General features: G+C 48.9%; 1 protein-coding gene across 1 annotated transcript; it reads left to right on the forward strand.

Moving 5' to 3' along the window:
* Positions 1-393: 393 nt before the first annotated feature.
* NUDT3 (nudix hydrolase 3) lies at positions 394-20,756 on the forward strand. Its single transcript, XM_066565247.1, has 5 exons — positions 394-754; positions 11,529-11,639; positions 18,904-18,948; positions 19,562-19,646; positions 20,394-20,756. Exons 1-5 carry the CDS (start codon positions 656-658, stop codon positions 20,561-20,563), a joined length of 510 nt encoding a protein of 169 aa, XP_066421344.1. The 5' UTR covers positions 394-655; the 3' UTR covers positions 20,564-20,756.
* Positions 20,757-23,770: the final 3,014 nt, after the last annotated feature.

The raw sequence follows: 23,770 nt of genomic DNA on the forward strand, positions 1-23,770 counted from the left end.
GTCACCGGGAACGGACGCGGCCCTGCGGTGGCACCGGAGGGGTGGGACTGGCGCGGTGCCTGCAGCGCACCCGCGCGGCGCAGGGCGGGCGCTGCGGTCCCCGCGGAGCCGCTGTCACAGCGGGGCCACGTGCGCGCGGCCGGCCCGGCCCCTGCGCCGTTTGCGTAAGGCCGAGCGGCCGCCGCCGCCGCTCTGCGCCTCCCGCCCTATTCCCGAACTCGGCGTGCTCCACTGGCGCAGAGCGCGCGAGCCGGGGCGGGGGCGTGGCGGCGCCGCCGGCGAGGGGGGAGCGATTCTGGAAGCCGCGCTGCGCACTTGCCGTAGCGGGCGCGCCGTGAGGCCGCAGGGGCAGCGCCGCCTCCCCGCCCCGCGGCGCTACGCCGTTTGCGTAGCGAGCCCCAAGATGGCGGCGCGGTCGTCGTCGGCGGTGGCCGGAGCGCGGGCGGTGGCGGCGGCGCGGCCGGGAGCGAGGGCAGGGGTGAGGCGGGCGAAGGGAGGCAGCGCGTAGCGAGACCCACGAAGCGAGGCCCAGAAAGAGACTGTCGCGGGCAGGCGGTCCCTCCGCGCCCCCCCGTCCTTCGCCGCCCGGTGGGTCCCGCCCGCCCCCGCCCTCCGGGCCGCTCGTCCTCCGGCCCCGCCGCCCCCGGAGCGGAGGATGATGAAGCTCAAGTCCAACCAGACGCGCACCTACGACGGGGACGGCTACAAGAAGCGGGCGGCCTGCCTGTGCTTCCGCAGCGAGAGCGAGGAGGAGGTGAGGGGCGAGGCCGGGCCCGGGACCCCCGAGCCGCCCGGGGTGGGGGGACTCGGTCCCAGCGGGGTTTTATTTTTAACAGGCGTCGTTCAGCGTCGCTGGGAGAGTTGGTGCTTCCCACTGGGCTCCTGCTCTCCGCCGGAGCCGGGGAGATGCCCGGTGGGCGGCGGGACGGGCTGAGGGGAGCGCGGGAGGGGGTTTGGCAGTGTTGGGGACCCACCACGCTGGCAGAACTTCAGTCCAGCACATCACATGAGATGGGAGAGGAAACCTGACCTTGGATTTATAAAAAGAAACTGGGATAAAAGGGGACTGATGGAGTGCCAGAAGTTGCTGTCCAGAGAGTTTGGGAGGAAGTGGGAATTAAAGGTGGATTGGTTGGTTTGAGAGCGGCCGCGTTGCTAAGGGGCTGCATTGTCCGGGAAGTTACAGTGAGAAACTTCGCTCCGACGTGCGATTTTACACCGGTCTTTGTTGACACCTCCTGAAGGTGGGCTCGGGGTGCTCAGAGCAGCAAGGCTGCAGGTCAGCCTTCTGTGCTGCTGCTGGAGTCAGGCGTACACACTCCACTGCATTTGCTGTGCCCGGGTGGCTGTGCTAAAGTCTTTGTTCTCCTGATTATCATATTTGTAGCTACAGGAAATCGGAAGGGAATGCAGACAGTTCACTGGAGGAAAGGCAATTAGCATACATCCAGTTATTATTTAACGTGAAGGAGACTGCACAAGCCCTTTGTAGCTGTGCTGGCGTGATGAGGAGCGTCAGCATTTCAGCAGAAATGGTCTGAAATGACAGCAGTGTGGCTGGTGCAGCGTTCAGTGTAACTGATCCTTCCCACGGACTTCCAGGAAATTTATGGACTGACCGTGAAGAGGACCATCATTGTTTTGTGTGGTGATGCTGAGGATGCTCAGCACGGATGGGTGGAGGCGTTGGAGCGCCCTGATGAATCGTACACAATTAGTGGGGCACTTTGCAGGCTCTTCTCCAGCAGTGGAGGCTTGGCCATGTGTGACTGCAGGGTGGTTTAGGGTCGAAAAGTACTTTTAACAGGTGCCTGAGGCAATCAGCATGTGACTGGTTGTGAGTTTTATTTTAACACACCTCAGGCTGCAGTGTTGCACAGGCTCCAGCTGATCCTTCCAGCCCGTGGGAGCTGGTGACAGCCCTCGTGGTGCTGGGGACACCGAGGTGTGTTAATGACAGGGGTCAGAGCCCTCCCTGTGCTGGGACACCAGGCTGTGTGGCAGTGTCACAGTGCTGACCCAGGAGGTCCAAGGAGGAAAGTGAACTCGTTCCCGAGGCACGCTGGCGTGGGATGGATGCTTCCAGCGGGCTCAGCTGTCAGGTTGGTGTAAGGCTGAGATTTAAAACCACTTTTGTGACACTTGTGTCTCTGCTGTGGTCTCCACCTACAGTGGATTGAATTTAAACTCCTTCAGGCTCTGGTTTCCAGGTAAGAGCTGGTGTAGAACGATCTGTTTCTGGTTTGAGGCAGGGTTTGAGGGAGCTGGCTCCTGTGCTGGGTCGTTCCTGAGGGGCTGTGAGCTCTGGGGAGGTTTCTGTGTGCAGGGCAGTGGAGCCTCTGGCTGAGCTCTCGTTGTCCCTGTGGTCGCTGTTGGTGGCCTCATCCCTGAGCTTGCAGTGACAGCTGGCAGTGGCTCTGCTGCCCTGGGACAGCTCGGGGAGGGAGCAGTGGTTGCTGTGGAAGGGCTGCACTCCGAGCTGGGGTGGTTTCCTCGGGATGTGCTCCGTGTGCTGCAGGTGAGGAATGAGGCAGGGAAGGACGGGTCTGATCTCAGAGCCTTTGAAGGGCTGTGTGTGGTACCTGGGAGCTGAACCCTGAGCTGAAACTGCATCCTCTGTTCCCACCTGTTACAGCCCTGCTGCAGGAGCTGCCCAGGAAGGGGGCTTGGCACAAAATACATCTGGGAAAGTTCTTAGCCAATGCCATGGAATTAACCCCACTGGGATGGACTCTGTGCCCAGATCCTGCACTTGGCCCTGGCCAAAAGGCATTGAAGTTAAACTTCAATGAGTGAAATCAGCAAGCAGGGCACCTTATTAATTTCCCTTTCTAATTATTTCTTGGGTTCATTCTCATTTGTTTTAAATAAACTTTGAGAGAAGCTGACTGGTGTCCACTCATTGCTACTTGCACTTTTTTTACAGCAAGGAAGGTGTTACCTGTACACATTTAAGTACAGAATATAAAATGGCTGTGAAATATTTCTTGGTTTGCTCTTGGACAATAATACTTTTTAATGTTACTGACGTATTTTATTATTGATTGCTTCTATTTAAGTGGAAATTGAGATCTCTTTAAAAAGTCTCTCCAGGGAGGGGAGAAAGAGCCAGAGCCAAAGTATGTACATTAAAGAGCTATTAAAAGCTTAGTGTTTGAAAAGAAGAGAGAAGAAAAGAAGCATGTTTTGATAAATAAATTAAACTTTCTATATTAAAGTTGGATTTTTCCTGGGACTGGCTGTTTCTCATTACTGTTCCTTTTAAGTGCTTAAGAAATAGTAGAACTTTGGTCTTGCCTTTCTTCTTCGTTTCCTGCTATGAATTCAAAATCCCATTTTTTTCCCTGTTTTTAACCCCTCATTAGTTCTTGAATTAAAAAAAAGTTTGTAAAGGGACAATAAGGAATAAGAGAATTTTGTTTACTCTTACAGAGGAGGCTGCTTTCTTCTGTTTAGGTGTTTTCCTCTGACTCTTCAGTTCACTGATATATTTTTCATTGAAATCTTTGCAATCCCTGGAGATTGATAAAACACCATGTCCTTGGTTTGGTGTTACATTTGCAAATAAAGAGGCTTAACAGAAAAATACTTTGCTCTTTTTTTTAGTTTTTTAAATGATTTATTTTTTCCTTATGCTGCTGGAGGTTGCACATTGTCTCTGCATTGCATTTGGAGGCCGCTGCTTTTGGGCATGAAAAAAGCTCTGGAACGGTTTTGGAAGACCAAGCATTGGCTGAAAAGATGCCTTTGTTACATATTCCTTTAAAAAGCAGCACAGGGAGAATTCATTTCAACGTGAATCTCAAATGGAGAAAAAAATTTACATTTTTTTGGGCATTGTGGAAACCCCCCAAATTGTGTGTGGTTTCCCAAACCACGATCCACATCCTTGGGCAACAGGGAGAGCTGGGGCAGCAACAGGATTAATTCAGAGAGTGGGAACAGACTTCAAAGGACCTTCCAGCAGCCAGGCACCAGGACTTTGCTATTCCCATCTTTTCACATGGACTGAACTCCTGGGATATTTGCAGAACTATGGAAGGAGAGTGGAGGGAGAGCTCCCAAATCCTGTGGTACCTCTGGAGTCACTTCATTGCTTGGGGTGTCCCTGCCCCTCAGCATTGCCACCAGGGTGTTATTTTTACATAACACACATATTTTCTGTGTGGACCAGCTATTCCACGAGGAAACATCTCAGAAAATGCCCCTCATGCCCCAGCAGCTGGAGCCCTGCTCCGGTGCTGTTTGACAGGATAAAGAGGCACCGTTGGGCCCCGGGTCTGCGCTGGGGCAGCAGCAGGTTCCAACATGCCCACATTGTGTCTGTGAAAGGACAAGCTGCTCGTTAACCACGGGGCGGTTTTAAAGCTTTTTTTTTTTTGAGAAAATGCCTCGGGAAGAATCTTTTCTGAGCGGTGAATGAGGCCTGAATGGAGCTGGGAGAAGAGAGGCTTCACCCGGGGGCCGGTGCCCTGGCACGGGCTGAGCCTCGCTGGTCACGGTGGTCACGGGGAGAGCTGGGCCGGGTGGCCCCTGGGAAAGCCATTGGAATGCAAACGAACCTTTCTTCTTTTCCTTCTGGCCTCTCCTCTCCCGGTTTTCCTCTCCAGCTGTGATGTAACACAGCAGAGCCGGGATTGGAACCCGCCGAGTGTGGTGGGGATCACGAGGTGCTCCTGGGCTGTCCCCTGTGCCTCGGCTCCAGTGTAAACCAATAACAGCTAAAACCACTCCGGTGTAAGTGAGCCCAGCATCATATGATCATCCTGCTTTCCGTGGAATAGTCTCAGAATCCCTGTTCTGGTGGCTGGGCTTGGCTGGGTGCTCCCATCTGCTGCATAAAAAGGTGGTGGTTGAACCCAAGTGAAGTTCTCCTGCTCTGTTGCTAACCTGTTACCACATCTCCAGTGGGATAAGGGCCAGCTTGGAAGTGAATCTCTTGCCTGTGCTTCTCCTGTCCCTCTCAGCCCTGTAGATTGTGTACAATCTGTAGGTTGTGTTCTCCGAGAGCAGGAGCATGGATAAACCTCTGCAAAACCTGGCTTTCATCTTAAAAAGTGTTTTGCCTTCCCACAAAAGCAGCTGTCACTAAACAGTTTTACAAGCAATTCCACGGTCTCTTGTACATTTCCAGACAACAAAAGAATGAAAATTGTTAAATTTTCACTTCATTTACTGGAAGCTCAGCGAGCTGTTGTGAAACTGAAGAACTGAGTCAGTTTTGTTCTGCTGCAACTCAGGGAAAAGTGATGACTATGGAACGAGGGTGTGCTCCGCCCTGGGTCTGTGGAGAAGGACCCAACAGTGGTGGCTGTGTCTGTTCTCTGCAGAACACTGCTTTGGAATCTCTTCCACCTCAGATCCATTTAGTGCTTGACTAGGAGCTGCTTTTCCTACCTTTTTCTCCTCACCCTGTGTGTTCTGTACCCCGTCTTTTTTCAAAAAACCCACGCCCAGTTGCCTGACTCTGTTCATCTCAGCACCCTTCAGATAAACTCCTGCAGTGTGGAGACAGGTACCAGCATTTGGGGGTGCTGCTGCCAGGGGACCTTATCTTTCCACGGATGGTCTCTCACAATCTGGAAAAACAACTCTTTCCCTTCTTATTAAAAAAAAAAAAAAAAACCAAAAACAACCATGTGTGTGGACTTTTATGTTTTTTTAAAATAAGGAGTGTTCTCCTGGTTTGCTTGGATAGAGCAAAATTAGCAAACTCAGTTCTACCTTACAAATAGCAAACATCCATGTGGGAGTGCTGTAGGTGACATCCAGTGGTTGGGAAACGGGGCCTCTGTTAGTTTAAACACTTGTTCTTTTTCAACGCTGCTGAAGGACTGACTGCACAGACCAGTCAAAGATCTCTCAAATTTTGTGTGTGTTTGTTTCAGAATTCCTGTCCCTGCCACTGGATATGGCACACTGACTCTTTGTTCTCAGCAATTTCACGTTCACCTGTGAAATTCGGAGGGGTACAATTACCTGCTGGGTAGATTTTTGTCAGATGTTTCAGGGGTTATTTCTCCTCCTGCAGGTGACATATATTGATGCTGTGTGTAGAATTAACTACTTATATTTGAGCAGCTTCCCAAGAGTTTGTGCATGCTGTATGTGCTGAGTAGGGTGGTTCATCAGATCAGTGTGCGGCTGCTGACAGCCAGAGTCATTTGGGCTCTGTAAAAACCCCAAATACCTCCTCATTGCTTTTTCTCCTCCCTTACTCAAAAAGGCCCTTTACAAGCCAACCTTTCTCCTGGAAAAGGTGCGCCTGGACAAGTTGTGTAAGCACTGAGTGGTCACCAAACTGGTTCTGACAGGCAGAAATAGGTTCTGGGGTTTGGGGTCTCTCTCTGGGAGTGCCCCTTATCAGCCCTCGGCTTCTGAAAGCAGCGGCTGCTGCTGCAGGCGGTTCAGCTGCTCCTGAAGCATGGGAAGGCATGTTGCAGATAATTTCTGTGGTTATCTAAACCATAATTTCGCTGGAGGGGGAGGACTTGGGATTGTGTTCCTCCCTGCTTGGAGCAGGCAGTGGTTCTGAAGCAGCAGGAGTGCTGCAGTAGCAGTAACAGGACCTGTGGAGCTCTGGAGCCAGAGCAGCAGCACGGTGATTTATTATTGTTATTCTAACCAGCAGCCTAAAAACCAACAGAATCTGCTGTATTTTTTCCTCTCTGGTTATAGGACTGTAGGTGCGATCCAAGCACTTGAAATGACTTGAACTCTTTCCAGTTCACCTCTTGCTCCCGTTCCAAAACTTGTGCTTTACTTTTGTCAAGTTCTCTAGTGCGAATCCCTTCTCTTTTGCACCGTCCTGCCGTGAATTTCCCACCTCCAGCTCCTGGATCCCTCGTTATCAGTTAAATCCCATTATCCCACGGAGCCTGGTGCAGGTGCATGTGCAAAAATAACACTTGTCTAAGGAAACGTATCCTGTTGAGGAGCTGGAATGCTCCTGGCAGGACAGGCTGTTATGGGCAGGGAGGGATTTCTGGTGAGAGTGTGTGCTGTGGTCCCAGCTGCTGGCCCTGGCAGGTGCAGGGCGGGCTGCAGCCCTGCTGACCCACGGCTGGATTCACTCCCACCATGTGCGAGCTCCAGAACGTGCCTGGAATAGCAAGAGGGTGGGAGAAGCCCTCCCGTGAGCCCTGGCGTGCACCCTGGGGCAAACTGCCTTTGCAGTTTGGCAAAACACGTGATTTGTTGGGGAGTCATGGAGGCTGTGCTGCTGCCAGGGAAATGAGATGAATTTTGTGCAGCTTTAGTGACAGCAATGTCCCTCTTCTCCCCCTACTCCCCCAGTTCTCACCCCTTGCTGGTGGTTGTAGGGCTTAGAGGTGATTTGGTGTGGTCAGATGAACGTCCCACTTTTGTCAGGTAGAAAAGCATTACAGGACTGATATTTGGGGACTGGGAGAATTTTGTTAATTTTCAGTGAAGCACCCAAGGTGTTTGTTATGCTGGACACAGCACCAGCTCTGGGATCTGCCTGGCCATGGGGCACATGGCAGCACAGCTCAGCTCCTGAGAGAGAGCACACTCGTTTTAAACTGAAACTTTGAGACAAAGGCAGCTTGAACAGCAAAAGCCTTGCAGTCAGCCATCTTCTCCTCCCAGCTCCTGCAGCCTCTGCGGCAGCAGAGTTTCCTTGCAGGCTGTGCTCTGATAAATGATGCTGGAGTGGGAAATGAGGTGCAGTGCTGGGAGGTTTGTGCTTCAGCTGCTGTGCAAGCAGTGTGATTTATAGCTTAATGTTGATACAAAGCACGACAGTATTGATAGAAAGCATGTCAATATTGAGGGAAAGCCTGAAAATATTGAGGGGAAGCTTGTAAGGCAGTGTCAGGAGCCAGCAGCTATGGATCAGCTCCTGGCAGCAGGAGGCTGCTGGGCCAGACCCTGGGTTTAACATCTTGCCTGCTGTTCCCTGTGCTGGCTGCCAGCTCTCCGGGCCCTGTCTGGCACAGGTGGGTAGCACTGGCTTTCCCTGGAAGTCTGGAAGGTTCTCGGCTCATTTTCTACTCATGCTGTGGCCCATCTCCTCACAGGGCTGTGGCCCTTTCTGTCTGCTCGAGTGCTGCTGTGGAGCCTCTTTCGAGGAATTGTGTTCCTTATGGTGTAGCCTCTCTTGTTTTATTTATGGGTGGTGGATGTTGTTTAAATCCACTATAGCATGGAAGAACCTGGGAATCTCTGCTCCTCTGTTCCACAAATGGGGAGTTAATTCTCTGATCCTGGTTCCCCACTTCTTGCTTTGCAGAGCCCCATTATTCCTGTGAAAAGAAGACAGAAAAACCCCTCCATGTGGATACAGTGGTTTGTGTCAGTTATTTTGAAGTGTTGTGTATGTGGGATGCCCATATTCATCCCAGGGACAAACTCTTTCCCCCTTTTCCCATGGAGCTCCTTATTCCATGTGGCTGTCTGGGCAGCCTTAGATGTCTTGGTGTGTTTCCTGTCTCCTCCAGGCAGGGTTAGTACTGCTCAGGTTTGTTTGGGTTTGTTTGTTGTGTGCAGCTTTGAACGTTCTTGCCTCGAGGCTCTGCTTCGAGCCCCTGCTGCACACTTCAAACTTGGCTTATTTTTCTAAACTTTCTCTTTTGTGGGGGATTGTGTGGGAGAGTTTCAGCAGGGCCACCTCCTGCCTTGCCAGAGAGGCTTGTGTTGCTCATTTCCCTGCTTTGAAATGACATAATTGTCTTTGAAATCCTGGAAAACACAACTTGGCTATGTGACATGTGTATTACCTGCAACTGCTTTTCCAAAAAGTCTGCAGGACATGGCTCCAAAATCTAACTCCAAAATTCCTGGCAGGCCAAGAGTCTCAGTAGCCATTTTAAACACAGTTGCCTGGCAAGGATAAAATAGAAATGTCTGACCTTCCTACATGTTCTAGCCTGATTTAAAAACATAACTAAATTTTGGTTTATTTTTTGATGGCTGTTTAGCTTAAATTAAGTACTTTAGAATGTATTAAAATAAAAGTTATTTATGTAATATAGAAGTTAATGAGCTAAAAAGCCAGCTGTACCCTGGGCTGGTCAACTGGAAAGTGGTAGGGAATGGAATGAGATGGGCTTCGAGGTCCCTTCCAACCCAAACCTTTTTGGGATTTGGATGATGACAACTTTTTCCTTGATCCCTCTGAATGCATTGCATGTATCTGGATCCAGGACTGGTGTTGGAAGTGTGGGTTTTTTCCAACACAGCAATGTCTCCCCCTCCTTTTGGAACTCAACCCCTTTGTCTTGGGAGAGCTCATTGGTAGCAATATCCTGTTTGAAGTTGTTTTAAAAGAATGACCTTGTAGGGCTTGTTTCCTGCACTCTCTTAATGGGATTTCCTTTTTATTAAACAGGAAATAGTCTGATTACATAAAAGTGTGAGAATGACAGGTTTTTCCTTCCCAGCAAGGGTTGTTCATGTTAATTCTATTCAGAAAATGCTCAACTGCCAGAGCAGCTGAAGTTAATTTTCTTGGCCTCAAACCATTGTTTGCACCCAGAAGTTCCTCCTGGTGTGTTGCTGAGGCATTGTCTCAGCCTGAGCAGGTTTCCTGGAGCAGTCTGTGTCCAGGATTCTGCAGCAGATCCTTGTTCTCACGCCTGGAAGGTGGCAGGAGTTCAGGGCTGTGAGATGTGCTGTGCTGAGTTTCAAAGATCTGGTTCTTTGGAGGGTTTTTTTTATATTTTTCTGGGTTTTTTTTCCCTCGAGCTGGAGCTCTGAATTGCAATGGGAAGGGGCAGAGCTGGTGCTTCCTTACCTGGCAGCAAAGGTGCACTTGAAATGGCTGTTCCTGCTCTTTAGCTTTGTCCTCAGAATCAACAACTGACCTGGAGCCAGGAATTTGAGTCCAAGCTCTTTTGGAGGATGAGTGGGGATGGACTAGAAGTCAAGTACTGTGCTAGGAAGAGGCACAGTGGCAAACTGAGGTGGCTGGGGAGCCTGGCAGGGACTGGCTGCTGTCCCAAGGGCTCTGAGGATGAATGAAGTTTACATTCCCTATTTAGGCATGGCTTTCTGGTGGAGTTTTACATGGACTGGATGCCTGGAGGAAAGGAATTCTGCCTTCCTCTTGGAGAGGGCCAAACACTTGGGATGTCACTGCAAAGCAAACACTGTTCTGTCACAGCCTGCCCAGAGGATGGGGCAGGCACCATCCCACTTGGAATTGTGGAACTGAGGTGGCTCATGCACCTTCATTTGTTTCCATTATCAGTTTGGTCAGAGAATTTTCAAGATAAACCAACTGAAAAATCCTGGAAATCTTGTGCTTGTTTTTGTTTTGGCAGTTTGAGTTCTGTAGGTAGATTCCTTTGGGTAATTAGTGCAAATCTTTTCATATCCTACTGGCAAATCACTGTTTCCCCAGTAAAGCCTGGGATTTCAGTGTCTCCACAGTGTAACTCCCAAATGTCTGACACTGTTACAGCTGGCCTGGAACCTAATTGGACTGGTATGTTGGAAAGTTTCTGGAGCAAGTCGCTTTGGCTCTGAGCTTTGTGCCTGTGAAATGATGAAGTACAGCAGGATGACTCCAATGAACCAGCTTTGTTTAGAGAGCTGGACAACAGTATTAGTGTTGTTTTAAGTTTCCATCTCTGCTCATGGGTATATTGCAAGTAGATTTAATAAGCTCAGCGTCTCGCTGTTCTTTGGGACAGTCTGTAGTCAGTTGAGAGTGTTACTTAGAGTTTGTCTTGCTGGGAGGTGGCAAATCAGAACCTGAACTTCTACAGAGCAGAATTACCCTGGAATAAAAAATACTGTTTCAAGAAAACCTGCCACAAAACATGTGTATATGGTAAATCCCTCCTGGGAAGAGGGATGAACCATTTTTCTCATTCACAAAAGTCTGTCCTTCCGTGCAGCCTTTTCCTAGGGGGTTTTTAGTTTAATAGGTTTAATATAGGCTTTTATTTTGCTTTTACCTCATTAAACAACCTCCTCTAAACCAAAAGTAGCCAAGTGCTGGTTCCAGAGCTGAATCCTCAGTGCCTACTGCAAAAGAAGTGACAAACAGTGGGGCTGAGAATCTGTGCTCAGACAATTGCACATAAATAGTGCAGTAGGAGTTCCTGGACGTGGATGTGTTGTTAGTGACAGAACTGCAGGGACAGGCAGGGCCAAAGGCACCAGGAGAATTAAATGGAGGTACTTCTGCAAGGGGTGGAGGTGCTGAGCAGTATCTGTGCACTTGTGTTGTTACCTGAGGTGTATCCCGAGCTGGGAGGACTCTGCAGTGAACTCACACTGTGGGTGATGCTGTGCCCAGTGCTAATGAGTGTTTTGGTGTGCAAGGACAGTTTTTCCTGCAATGCATCAGAGCAGGGAGAGGCAGTGGCTGAGGGAACACAGAGTGTGGGAGCGCCTCGGTGTCACTGCTGCTGGAATTTCCACGGCTGTGTGGATGGGGCTGAGGGAGAAGTGAGCAGTGGCAAGGCCCTGCCTTGGGTGGGTGGTGTCTGGGGGTGTGTGAGGCACAAAGAAGACACTCTCTTGGGGTGCCCATCAGCTGTCTCTGCTCCCCACAGGTGCTGCTGGTGAGCAGTAGTCGCCATCCAGACCGATGGATTGTCCCCGGGGGTGGCATGGAGCCCGAGGAGGAGCCCGGCGTGGCCGCCGTGCGCGAGGTGTGTGAGGAGGTGAGTGCCTTCACCCTGCCCTGGCAGCCCGGCTTCTCTGGGTTTGTTTTCATCACTCTTCCTTCTTCTCCTTGAGGTGGAGAGGCAGGCAGGGTCACTGGTGATATCCCCATTCCACGTGGGAGGAAAACGGAGTCCTAAATAAGAGAACATGGGAATGTAATTAAACCTCTCAGTTGGAATGAGCTTGTCCTTGCCTGATACCTTTAACTGAAAATAAAGTTCAGCTCTAGTCACTTCAGTGTATATATAGTCTCTGCTTCGTTTTCTCTGTAAGAGAGCTTCAAAATTCAGCTGTGCCTTTGTGGACCTGTCTAGTACTTGGGTACAAGGTAGAAATAAACCCCTAGGAGCCACTAAAAGCAATCAAAATATAGGAACCTAAGTATGTTTTTGGTTTAGAATACATAGTGAGGTTTATGTGAATAAGTGAAATTGGCCATAAGTTACCAGCAGCAGTTCCTATAGTGTGCATGGGTTGGTTGGTTTTTTTTCTCTTTTTTGCTTGAAGCTCTTTCAGGAAGGAGATCAAACAGCAGATCAAACACAGATCAATGGGCTGTAGGGAGAAGGCACATTTTTCTCTTAAAGCTGCTGGAAGAACAATTTTTTTCTTCATAAGAAGTGTAAAGGCAGTAAATAGCAGTTGACTGCAGTGTATGTAAAACATGTCTTTAGAATTTGCTTCTGAATATTAACCAACTGGGGAGATGCTTAGGTTCAGAAATGACTGTGTGATTATAGATGGAAGGGCCAAGTAGGTTCACAGTTACATAAGGCAGGATTAAAAATGCTTTTGAGAGGGTTATAAATCTTTGGGCTCTGTGCAGAACAGAAAGCAAGAGCTAATTGATGGGACTTGGGAAGAAGCTTCTCCTGTAGCTGCTTTTTTGAATTATCTGGTCTATGCAGGTTTTTTTCCTGAATTATTTGGAAGTGCGTGCTGCTGTCTAACTCAACTCTGAATATTCAGACTGTTGGACTAACCAAATGTGGCAGATCTCAAGTTGCATGTTTCTCTTTGGATGTTTTAATAATCTAGCAGTTTATCAGAAAGAGATTACACAGTCAAAGTTTATTTTTTTAAGTCTCTTTAGGTCCCTCTAATACTGGGAATTGCTGCTTGCAAATTTTATTTCCAGCTTGTAACCCAGCTCCTGCTTTTCCAGTAACTCGGCAACCTTTCAACAGCTTTACAAGCCAAAGTGAGTGTAACCAGAACAATAGAAATATTTTTAGCTGCAGACTCCTGCTTTTCAGCCCAAGCATTATTAATAATGAGGCGATTTGATACAGAAGTCCAGGGTTCATTCAGGAGGTGCGGAGCTTTGCCTCTCAACCCTTAAAATAAATGTGCAGGGGCACTCCCTGCGCAGGCAGCGGCGCCCCGGGAGAGCCGCGCTCTTTCCATGACAGCGCTGCCTGGAAGGGAGCCCTGGCACGGCTGCGGCCGCGCAGGAACTGGTTTGGGCTGGCTGAGATAATCCCGCTCCTCGGCTGGTGTTCCCTGCTCACGTGGAGCCCTGCCCGCTGCCAGTGTAACTCAAGCCCTGGCAGCCTGGCTGGGGTGAGCTCTGCCCAGCGAGGCACCTCTGCCCGGCTGCTCCCGGCGCGGAACGGCAGCAGCTCGGGGCACTGGGAGCACCTGGGCACCCCTGGCTCACCCCTGGCTCACCTGGGCGCCCCCAGCCTTGGGTGGGTGCTGCAGGTGGAGGAGCTGACACAGAGCTGGCTGACATGAGCACCCTGCAGCTGCCAGTGGTGCTGGCAGAGCTTTAGGGGTGCGAGGCCTTCCCCCTTTGGGCTGTGCTCACGTGCTGCTGCTGAGGCTCTGCACACAGAATTATCCCCACATCCCTGGCCTCGAGCTGCCTGGGGCTGTTTGCTGGGTGCAGGGGGGATGTTGTTGGAGCACAGCAGGAGTGTTGGGAAAGACAGGAGTACCCATCTTCCCAGTTCATTGCTGTCAGTTTGGCAGGAAGGGTTTCAGGAAGCTGCTGGGAGTCCTTGCTCTCTCTCCCATGTGAATCCAGGTGTTCTGGGGTCATTTGGAGCTGAGGCTGATTTCTGAGTAGGTTTGAGGTCTTTGCTTCTCTCCTGGGACAGCCAGTCATGGGGACACAGGTTAACTGAGAAGTTCCAGTTTGTTGCTTGAGGTGGGAGAGGGAAAATCCAGTTTCCCCCATGGCAATGAGCAATGCTGCTCAAATCTGTGGGAGAAATGTGTGGGGTTTCTTTCCTTGACTTTGGTATGCCTTTTCCAATTTTTAATAAGAGCTGGTTGGAAGAGCTGTAAGAACTTGTGACCATTCCTGTTTCTTGTGGCTTTTGAGGATGACAATAGACTATCTCTTCCCAATTCATTCTCTTTTGCATGGTGTGCATTTTTTTTCCAAAACATGCTTCCCTAAATGAACAATTTAACTTCTGCATTCACTGTTTTAATTTTACTGTCTATGTATTTGGGTTTATCCAAGTTATTGCAGAAATAATTGTCATCTAAAGTTACCTAACTTTTCCCTCTTTCTGTTCCAAAAATGAAATGTTGATTCTGAGTGAAGGCTGTGATCCCTCTGTCCCAGTTTGAGTTCAAGTCCTTGTCCTAGTTTGAGGTAGTCCTTATCTCTATTAGTCTGTACCAGCACAAGTATTAAAGTAGACAGGTACCCACACTTGTCATGCTCCCTGTTGTCTGCATGGAATTGGAAGTGACTGGAGTTGTTGGGCATTGTTTGTGCAGAGTGACAGCAGACACCCAGCATCTCTGGGGCAGAGCTGCCTCTTCAGAAGAAACCTCTTATTTTTGGCAGGTTGCTGAGAAGTGCTGTAGTCAGTCCTACAGAGATGGGGACTCCACCTGTGCTCTAAAGTTCACCTTGTGGAAGGTGTGTGCCCCTTTTCAAACAGGTCGTGGTGCTCATGGAGTGTGTTCTTTGCTTAGGAATGAGGGGTTTTTATGGATCTGAGCAACTGGTGAACATCATGGTTTAGAAATAGATGCCTTAAACTTATTATAGAGTGACTTTGAAAAAAGCCTCCACACTCATCTGTGACACTCAGCACCAGTTCCTTTTTCACTTAGAGCATTCTTCACATCCTGACCTTTAAATACCTAGTAAATGTCAAATTTTATAACACTGCAGGAGCATTGGTTGTTCTTTTTTTCATGGGAGTCAAAAACCAGATAATCTGTGCTTGATCTGTGATCAAACAGGCAATTGGTGCCAATATCAAGAATAGTCCATCACGGCAGTACTTTGATCTGGTTGCTGGAACTTTTTTTTCCCCCTCTTCTAAACATGCTTTGTAGATAATCTTTCCTGTTTTGTGTATTTTGTTAGTGATTTAGGACACAGATATCAATATCTTTCAGTGCTAAAATAGGAAGATTTTTTTTTTAAAGTACTGCTGGCCCCACAGCTGAATGATGAGGTGATGGCCTTTGAACCCCTCTAGTTGGTCATACCCAGTGCAAGAGGTGGCTCAAAGTCACTGCCCCTTACCCTGTGTACTCAGACTTCACCAAAATTATTGCAGTACCTGAAAATTCTTCATTCTGATATGGAATTTCATTTCTATTTCACAACTGTAGAAGCAAATAAAGGTGTCATGCAGTACTAAATGAGATGAATGAGTCTGACCCTCTCTGAGACGGCAGAGTTTGCCCAGCTGGCCTGGAATCAGCATCCTCCAAACATGTCCACAGCCCTCCTGGGTGGGATTTGCACCTTCAGTAGTGCAGGTCTTAGAGCAAAGATTTGGGTGTTCCACCACAGTTCTCTTGCCCAGCAGTAATCTGTAGTAGATGCAGGCTTTGAGCCTAATAGAGCAAAGTAAAATAGCTGAAATTCCAACCCACATTTTCCTTAGCTCAGATGGAAGGAAATAAAAGCTGTCCCGAGGAACAGATGGTGTTGCTGCAGGCTGCTTTTTGCATCTGACCCCAACTTATTTTCAGCTTTGAAACCTGAACCTGCTGTTCTTGGATGGCTTCAGTAATTTTTCTTTATTAAAACAAGTTGTTCCATGAGCAGCAGAACTAGTAAAGCTTCATTTCCTCCAGGTTTTTGTTCCTTGTCCTGAGCTCCCAGCCCACCCCTCTGGGTGCACTGGGGGTTTGAAGCGTGTGCTGGGCAGGCAGCTGGCTCTGGCAGTGCCTGTGGCTGATGTGCTCTTGCCAGAGCTGCCTTTTCCTCCTCCTCTGAAACCTGGACACTGGTTTAGATCAGCAGAGCAGGGGAAAAGCTCATTTTGCTGGCTCTGTGTGTCCTCTTGTACCTGAGTGTGCCTGTCCCAGGGAATCCTTTCCTGTGATTCCCTTGCTTTGTTTCCACACCTGCAGTTGGTGCTGGTGCTCTCCCACCCCTGCTGATGGGTTCAGTATCATCCTCCTGGGATCCTCCTGGGATTCTCCATGTACTTGGAGGATTGCAGCACTTCCAGTGCTTAGAGGGGCACAAAATCAATTGTGCTGCCTCTGCCTCACTCACTGGTCTCACCCATTAATTTACTATCGAGGAGAAAATTCCTGAGTCATCTGCTGCAAATTAAGATTCAGTCCCTGCTGCAGTCCTGGGTGAGCCTGGGACTGTGCTTTAACTCTTCAAGAAAATTTTGTTGCCCATATGAAAGGAGGAGATGGGGAGCTTGCCCAGAGAGGAGCCTGGCAGTTCCCTTGCTGGTTACCAAGCTTGACTTGTTAGTGATAACAGCTGTAGGTTATTTTCTCAGGTGTCTTGGGCAGCTTCTATGTTAGAAATTTGTGTGAGGCTGTGAATTCCACTTCCATGCTTGTTTGTGCCATTGTACAGAGACCAACTCTCCTGCTGGTGTGGGAATTCAGTGCTCCATCAAAAACAGGTGCATGACAATCCTGTTGGTGTTGGGTGTCCTGTATGTTGTCTTTAAAATCCACTGTACCTGGAAAACAGGCTGAGAGAGGCATTGGCCCCCAGGAGCAGTGGCTGATGTGTTTTGCAGGCTCTGGTAAGAACTTGCTTTATAAAATCAACCCAATGGGGTTTTCTTAACCAAACCATTCTTTTATGTTGCCATTTACAACTGCACATGAGAAGTTTGTGTGTGAAGCAAAGCTTAGAGCTTTCTCCAGTTGTGTGATGATAATTCAACGTGATTTCCCTACAAGACAGGTTTGTCTTGGCATCGTTTTTTGTGCCTTTTTGGGCAAATAAGACCAGGCAGGACAGAGCAGGAGGATCCTGGTTTGAAGCATTTTTTCCATCATCTCTCTTTACCAGCACAGAAGGAAGGGCTCCTCACCTCCCTCTGCTACTTCCAGCACAGTTCTAGAGCTGGGATAAACTGCCTGGGAGGCTGCTTGAGCAGATTCATCCTTCGTCTCCAGGTTGGCCAGTTGCCTGGTGATAAATTTATTTCTAGTCAGACTTGAGAGTTCACTAAACCATCACAACAAAATCCCTGGCATCTGATTCAGTGCCTACAGGTAGGGAGAGCAGAAATTCAACAACCTTTTCCAGAAACCAGTGAAGCATTGGTTAAAGACAGTTATTTTCCAGAAATATTTGATTCTGCTTCACCTTCTAATGCATTCATGTCCGTATGTTGTGAAGGTGGAAGCCTCCAGTTCCTCCCTGTGTTTCTGCTGCCTGTTGAACACGGCCGAGCTAAAAATAAATCCCAGTGCTGAAGGAGTTCCTTGAGGGAAATGCATTTGAAGCATTTACATTCCAGATGCCTTGGGAGAGGGCTGAGGCCAGGTCAGCAGGGTTGGCAGAGGAGGTGGAATCCTCAAAGGTCAGCGGGCACCGACCTGCACGGAATTGCTGCTCCTCCATGGAGCTGCTGCTCGCTCCAGAAATAGCTCCAGAGTCACAGGCACCAAGGCACCTCTGGGCCCAGCAGGATGTCACAAATACTGGTGAGACAATAAAGCTTGTGTCCAAAAATGAAATGGGAGATTCAGTTGATTCACTTCCTAGAAGTGGAGCTCAGTGAGTGTGTTACCAAAAGGATTTCCAGATTTCTGCTTAGTGAGGGAGCTCCAAACCCTTTGCTCCTGGGGCAGTTCCACATCAGCAGCCTGGCAGCAGGAGTGAGGTGCTCTCTGGCTGGATTCTCTGGTACCTGTTCATGCACAAGGCTGGAACTTAACCAGGAAAATTGTCTCGCTAAAGAAAGTTCTTCCTTTCTGACAGCACGAGACTGTGCATCAGCTGGTCAGTGGGACAGAGAATTTGTCTTAGCATTAATGAGACTCAAGCATTGTTTGTTTTAAAAAAAGAAGCCTGGCATAATCATATCTCTGTATCCCATCTGCAAGAGGCACAATTTCCCTGGGCTGTTCATGGGATGTGTTCCAGCTGCTGGAGACGGAGCCGACTCTACCTCCCAGTTGTGGCTGGGTCGTGTGCCAGGCTGTGTGGGTTGGTTCAGACCTGTTAAATCATGGAGCAAGATCTCATCTTGTCTGTAGCACTTGAGTTCCAACCATTTACAGTCATAAAACAGAGGGAATATAAAGCAAGGGCAGGAGAGCGGGCTGGGATTTTGCACAGAGAGCTGAGGAGGGTGGGGAGGGAGCCAGCAGAGAGGTGCCAAAGGGGGACACCAAATGTGATGGGGTGGTACATCCTTGGTAGTGTTCAAACAGACAAAACTGTTGCTTAGATCTCTTAATTTGTGTCTCTGCTTGATTCAAGAGCTCTATTTCAGTGTGCATCTGCCCTTTGTGTTATATCCAAACCTCTCTAGTTCCTGCTGCCAGGGCCCCATCACAGCATTTTGTGTTTATATTGGCTTCTTTCAGGTGTGTGCAGGACACCCCTGAAATACCTGGGAGCTTTCACATCACTCTTGGGGGTGTAAGTCAATGTCTTACACATACATTATTTCCTTAAATTTTGATTTTGAGGGGGTAAAATTGCCAAACCCCAAAGCCAATATTCTCCTTGCTCAGGCTGTAATAACCTTCAGAGGAGATTCTGGTCACGAGGACTGTATTGGTATGCAAGGAGTAACTCCTCAAATATTTCTTCTTCCTCCAGATTGAATTCAAAATTGTTTGAATGTAGGAAAACAAGAGAAAAAAACCCCTGGGAATGCTTGGATGTTGAGCACTCAGGATACATTTCTGTTTTTTGCCTTGTGAATGTGTTGGTTTAACACAAGCAGAATTTTAGAGCGTTTGCTTCCTGTCCTAAAGGAACTGGTCCTGCACAACAAGTAGGAAACACGTACAGAGCTGTTGTTAAAGCATGTTTCTTTTCTCTTTGAACTTCCCTAGGCCGGAGTGAAAGGGACGTTAGGAAGATTAGTGGGAATTTTTGAGGTAAGTTTCAGACATGGACGCTGAAATTTTGTTGCAAAAAATCATCTTGGAGTAACAATGGCTCTGCAGGGTTGTGGAGTGAGCCTTGCTGGTAAATAAAAACACACCTGCTCAGCAATTCTGATCTTTGCAATGGGCACTTCAGTGAAATCACTGGTGATAACTGGTGTGGCTGAATATTCTTGGTGCTGCCAAAAGCTGGGGAGTGGGGTCCCCCCTTCATTTGTGGCACTCACAGCCACACCTGGCACAGCTGTGTGACCAGACACAGCTCCTCTTGCTGCTCTTCTGGCACTGGCACCTTCAAACTCATGTAAAACAGGTCAAAACCTTCCCAGCTGAAAAACTAAATTGTAAGCACATCAGTCCACAAGCCACTGCTCCACAGATCAGGAACTGCACTTTTGGGTGTCCCTGTCAACACTTTCAGACCTCTCTGATTTAAAAATTTAAAATTTAAAGCGGTTTTTAGCAGCTAGGAATGAGCTGTGCTGTGGGAGGAGCTGCACCCAAGGTGGGCAGTTTGCACCTTGCAGCAGCCCAGTGCCCTCCTGCCTAGGAAGGTTTGTTGTTGCTGTTGGTTGGTGGTTACTCTGTCCCCTTTGCCTTCCAGAACCGGGACAGGAAGCACAGGACTTATGTTTACGTACTCATCGTCACCGAAGTGTTGGAGGACTGGGAGGACTCTGTCAATATTGGTAAGCTTGGTGCATGCTGCATTAACTGATGGAAACAAACCACAGGTCAGCTCAGCATCCCTCTGGGACCTGGAGTCTGTGTGAGTGTCATTGGGAAAAGTTGCAGTGCTGTGTCCTTTGGTTGCTTGGGAAAAAAAAATTGTGGTGAAATTGAGGATTTGTCACCTCTGTGGCCCAGGAGAAGCCAAGTGAGTGTCCAGCTGCCTCTGCAGCAATTTTGTGTTTAATTCTTGCACTGGATGGTACCAAGCAAAGATGAAGAACTGTCTGTCTGATTCTAGAGGAAATACATGTGAGCAGTGTGGGTTAATCATTCCCTGTTACCTTTGAAACCTTTGTGTTTCAATTGGATTCCCAAGTGAAAATGAACCTGTTGTTGCCACAAGGTGTGTGACTGCACTGCAGCAAATGGAACATGACTCCCCTCAGGCTTTTTATGGAAAGAGTAAGAACTGAGAGCTGTCCACAGGAAACTGAAGTCCACTTGCAAACTGATGGAAATTGGGTGGTGCTTCGTGTGTGTGTGTTGTGAGTTGTCTTAAAATAAGCATCTGGCTTGACTAGAAATTGCAGAAATAGCAAAATAATGTTTTTTTAATTAAGAAATGCGAGACAGGGGATGTCCTGCCCTAAAAAAACACCTGTCCCTGGGGATGGGGAGCTGTCAGTGTGGAGTTGGAGGGGGAGGCCCTTGAGATCAGACAACATCATTCTGTTGCATCTACTGATTTCTCTCTTTGCCCCCAGGAAGGAAAAGGGAATGGTTTAAGATAGAGGATGCCATAAAAGTTCTGCAGTATCATAAACCAGTGCAGGCCTCGTATTTTGAGACCTTGAGGCAAGGCTGTCTGGCCAACAACGGCACCCCGGTGATGAGCACGCCGTACTCCGAGAGCTCCGTGTCCGACATCAGATGATGACGAGGTCCCTGCCAGAGCAATTCCCTAAAGCAGACTGAGACCTGGATTTCCCTCCCCTCCCCGTTTCCATGCCTCCTCCCTCACACCAGGCATGGGGCAGAGCAAGTGTTCAGAGTGCTGCGATTTAGTGCAAGGTGGGATGATTTTTTTTTTTTGTTGTTGTTGGCTTTTTTTGCTTTTTTTTTTTTTTTTTTTTTTTTTAATTTTGGATCTGTATTTTGTAAGATACATTTTGTGCATGAAGTGCCCCTTTCCCGGTACTCCGCTCCACGGCCTGGAGGCTGCCAGCCCCGCATCTGCCTTGTGCTCTGAAGTGTCCCAAGTGTCCCCTTCGTGTCACCCCAGCCAGAGCCACTTTTTTTTTTTTTTTTTTTTTTTAATTAAAAGACTTCCAATGTGAGATCAGCTCTTCAAGTCTTAGTCTGTACTGTAAGGTGCTGCTCAGACCCGTGTGGGGATTACTCGCAGCACATCTGTATAAACTTTTTTTTAGATGGAGCATCTAACATTTTAATTTTGCGGGAGTTTTGTTTTTTTTTTTTTAATCCTGGTCTGCTTCTGAAAAGAAGGGTTCATAATTAATCTGTTTGCCTTTTGTTCTGTTTTTTAAAAACACACATTCTGTGACAGTGCTAGTGGCTAGGCCAGTTTACTCCCCAACCGGTATCTCCCGATTAGTACAGTGACACTTGAAGTTGAGGGCAGAGTTCGCATCACCTGCAGACATCCCTGCGGCTTTTCCGGCAGCTTCCACCGACGTTTCTGCATTTCCATCTGAGGGAAACCACACGGAGCTGGTCTGGAGCCGCTGGCCAAAACCAAACAGCCTCAGCAACGCTGCAATAGCGCCCGGGTCGCGCCGGCTGCGCTGGGATCGGGGCTGCAGGGGGGGTCGGACGGACAAACTGCAGTGAGGCTCAGCAACGCTGTCCCTGCTCCCGCTGCGTCCTGCTCGTGTCTCTCTTGTCCACATGCCTTACGCCGTGCTGAACTGGACACTTGGGGTTTGTGCTGAGCGTGGGACCGCGCTCACCGAACCGCGCGCGCGTCCCCGAAGAGAAGTCCCGGGGGGAAAATTCAGGTGTTGAGTCTCTTGTCCTGTGGTTCTGCAGCACTTACGGTCGCACCGTGGAGCGTGCTTGAAGTGTGCCCTCCGTGAAAGGTACAGCTGCCTCCTGCAGGCAGCATTCCCGGGGGAGCAGCACAGGAGAGCTCCCCGATGCGCCGCCGGCACACTTCACTTGGGGGTTTGTTGTTTTATTGCTGTAAGTTTCATGCTGTCTTGATTTGCCAACAGTGTTGTCTAGTTGGGAAATAAAATGGGGGAAGGGTTGGGGTTGGGGGGGTGGGTTGGGACAGGTACAAGTTTTGGGAGGGGCATTAATTAATCCCTGGCTTGGGACAAGAAGTGGTTGCTGAGTTCAGTAACTTCTCCTTTGTCAGAGCAGAGCCAAGATGTGAAATTAAATCTGCAGTACTTTTTTTTTTTCCTTTTTTTTTTCCTGCTCTTTATTTAACAAAAAAATATTCTAATAAACACTCACTGTTCTGGAGTTTTCTCTCTTCCTGAGAAGCGCTTACAATATGAAAATCTGATAGAAATATCCATGGAGCCTGGGACAAGGGGGAATGGTATCCTTGCTGGTTTGGCAAGAAGCTGTTCATTTTAAGATCCTTTTCTGTTCCTTTCCTTGTTCTCCCTGCTTTCATCGGTGTGGAGTAGCAAGGCCAAAAGCAGTGCCAGTGATCGCTGACATGGAAAACCACGCGTAAGGAACAGCCCATTATTCAAGGAGTAGCTCAAACCCAAGCGTCTGGAATTGAGCCCAAATTACACCAGTTCAGCTCACTTCAACTTAGAGACGAATGTACAATCCTTTCTCACTATGTGCTGGTCAGCCTGAACCAAACTCTCAAAAGGGCTTGAATATTCTATCTGGAAGTGTCCAAGAAATTCCCAGAGTTGCTGTCCCCGTGCCCTGCGAGGCACCTGACACAGCCATCTACTGCCTTCAACGAGTCTTGGTCTCTACTGTACAGATTAGTATGTTGGAAATGCTTTGCAACAAAACAGCTGGTACTCCTGAAAGAGTAACTGCAGTTTTAATATCAGCAGCATGCACACTTTTGTTTTTAAACTAAAAATGTTTTTACAGGGCTGTTAAACTGACAGTTTAGGGTAGAATATTGTTAATGACTTGCTAATGGCTTATTTGTTTGGGTCAGAAAAAATAAATTGTGCCAAGAAAGTGTTTTAATGTGGCATGGATTGATGCTGTTACCACGGAGTGGCTGATGTTATGCCTTGTAACTGGAAATGGCTCCTGGGGCAGGAATAGCCTTGATGGAAGAGATGCAGATTTCAGAGCAGGCCTGAGCCCTGTGCTCCCTGAACTGCTCCCTGCACCACACAATTCCCATCTTCCTCAGCATCTGAGGTTCTCTCTAGAGCTCGTACAGCTGCACCCCCAGCAGTTGGAGTGGTTTTATCTAAACTGGTGTTAATTGATTTGGGACTGAGCGTTGCCCTGTCTGTGAGAGGCCCGGGGGAGCTGTGGGAGGGTGGCTCTGGTTCTGCAGCCTGGACAGTGCTGCTCGCTCTCTCTGCTGGGGCCACTGAGTCCCAGCTGTGCTAAAACTGGTGCTGCTCCGAGCTGGTAGTGTGGGATAGTGGGATTCTTACCTCAGCTGGCCTGACCCTTATGTGGGGTGTCACTCTGTGTGTCAGCATCCCCTGGGAGCAGTTCTCAGCTGGCTCTCAGCCTGGCTGTGCTCTCTGGGCACTGCTGGAGCTGGGTACAGCAGAGGGTGTCCCCAGACAGCCAGCGAGGTGCAGCAGCCCTCTGGTCCCCCCTCCTGGCAGGTCTTGAATGTTGGTTTGGGGTGTGAGGTGAGGAGGGGCTGCTCTTCATCACCCAGCCGAGGGAAGGGGGCTGCACTTCAGGGTCCCTCACCCGAACCTGCTGCTGTCTGCCCTGGTGCTGGGGGGAAGGTGGGAGCTGGGTTTGAGGCTGGAAGGAGCAGCAGTATCAGCATTCCCACCAGCTCTGTTCCTGTGTAGGTGGATGCTGTGAGCTCTTCCCTACTCTCCTGTGCAGCACTGAGGCAGCTCGTTCAGCCTGAGCTGGAATGTGCCTTAAAGCAAACTCTGTAAAGGGAAAAATTGAAAAGGGGTTGGAATCTGCAAGTGTTGCTTTTTCCCTT

This window comes from Molothrus aeneus, chromosome 24 (genome assembly GCF_037042795.1).
Source record: "Molothrus aeneus isolate 106 chromosome 24, BPBGC_Maene_1.0, whole genome shotgun sequence".
Taxonomy (NCBI): Eukaryota; Metazoa; Chordata; class Aves; order Passeriformes; family Icteridae; genus Molothrus; species Molothrus aeneus.

Coding starts and splice junctions, on each gene's coding strand:
- NUDT3 (XM_066565247.1), top strand. CDS start 656: ATGATGAAGCTCAAGTCCAACCAGACGCGCACCTACGACGGGGACGGC. Junction 11,640..18,903: donor TGCGCGAGGTGTGTGAGGAG/GTGAGTGCCTTC, acceptor GAACTTCCCTAG/GCCGGAGTGAAAGGGACGTT. Junction 19,647..20,393: donor GGAGGACTCTGTCAATATTG/GTAAGCTTGGTG, acceptor CTTTGCCCCCAG/GAAGGAAAAGGGAATGGTTT.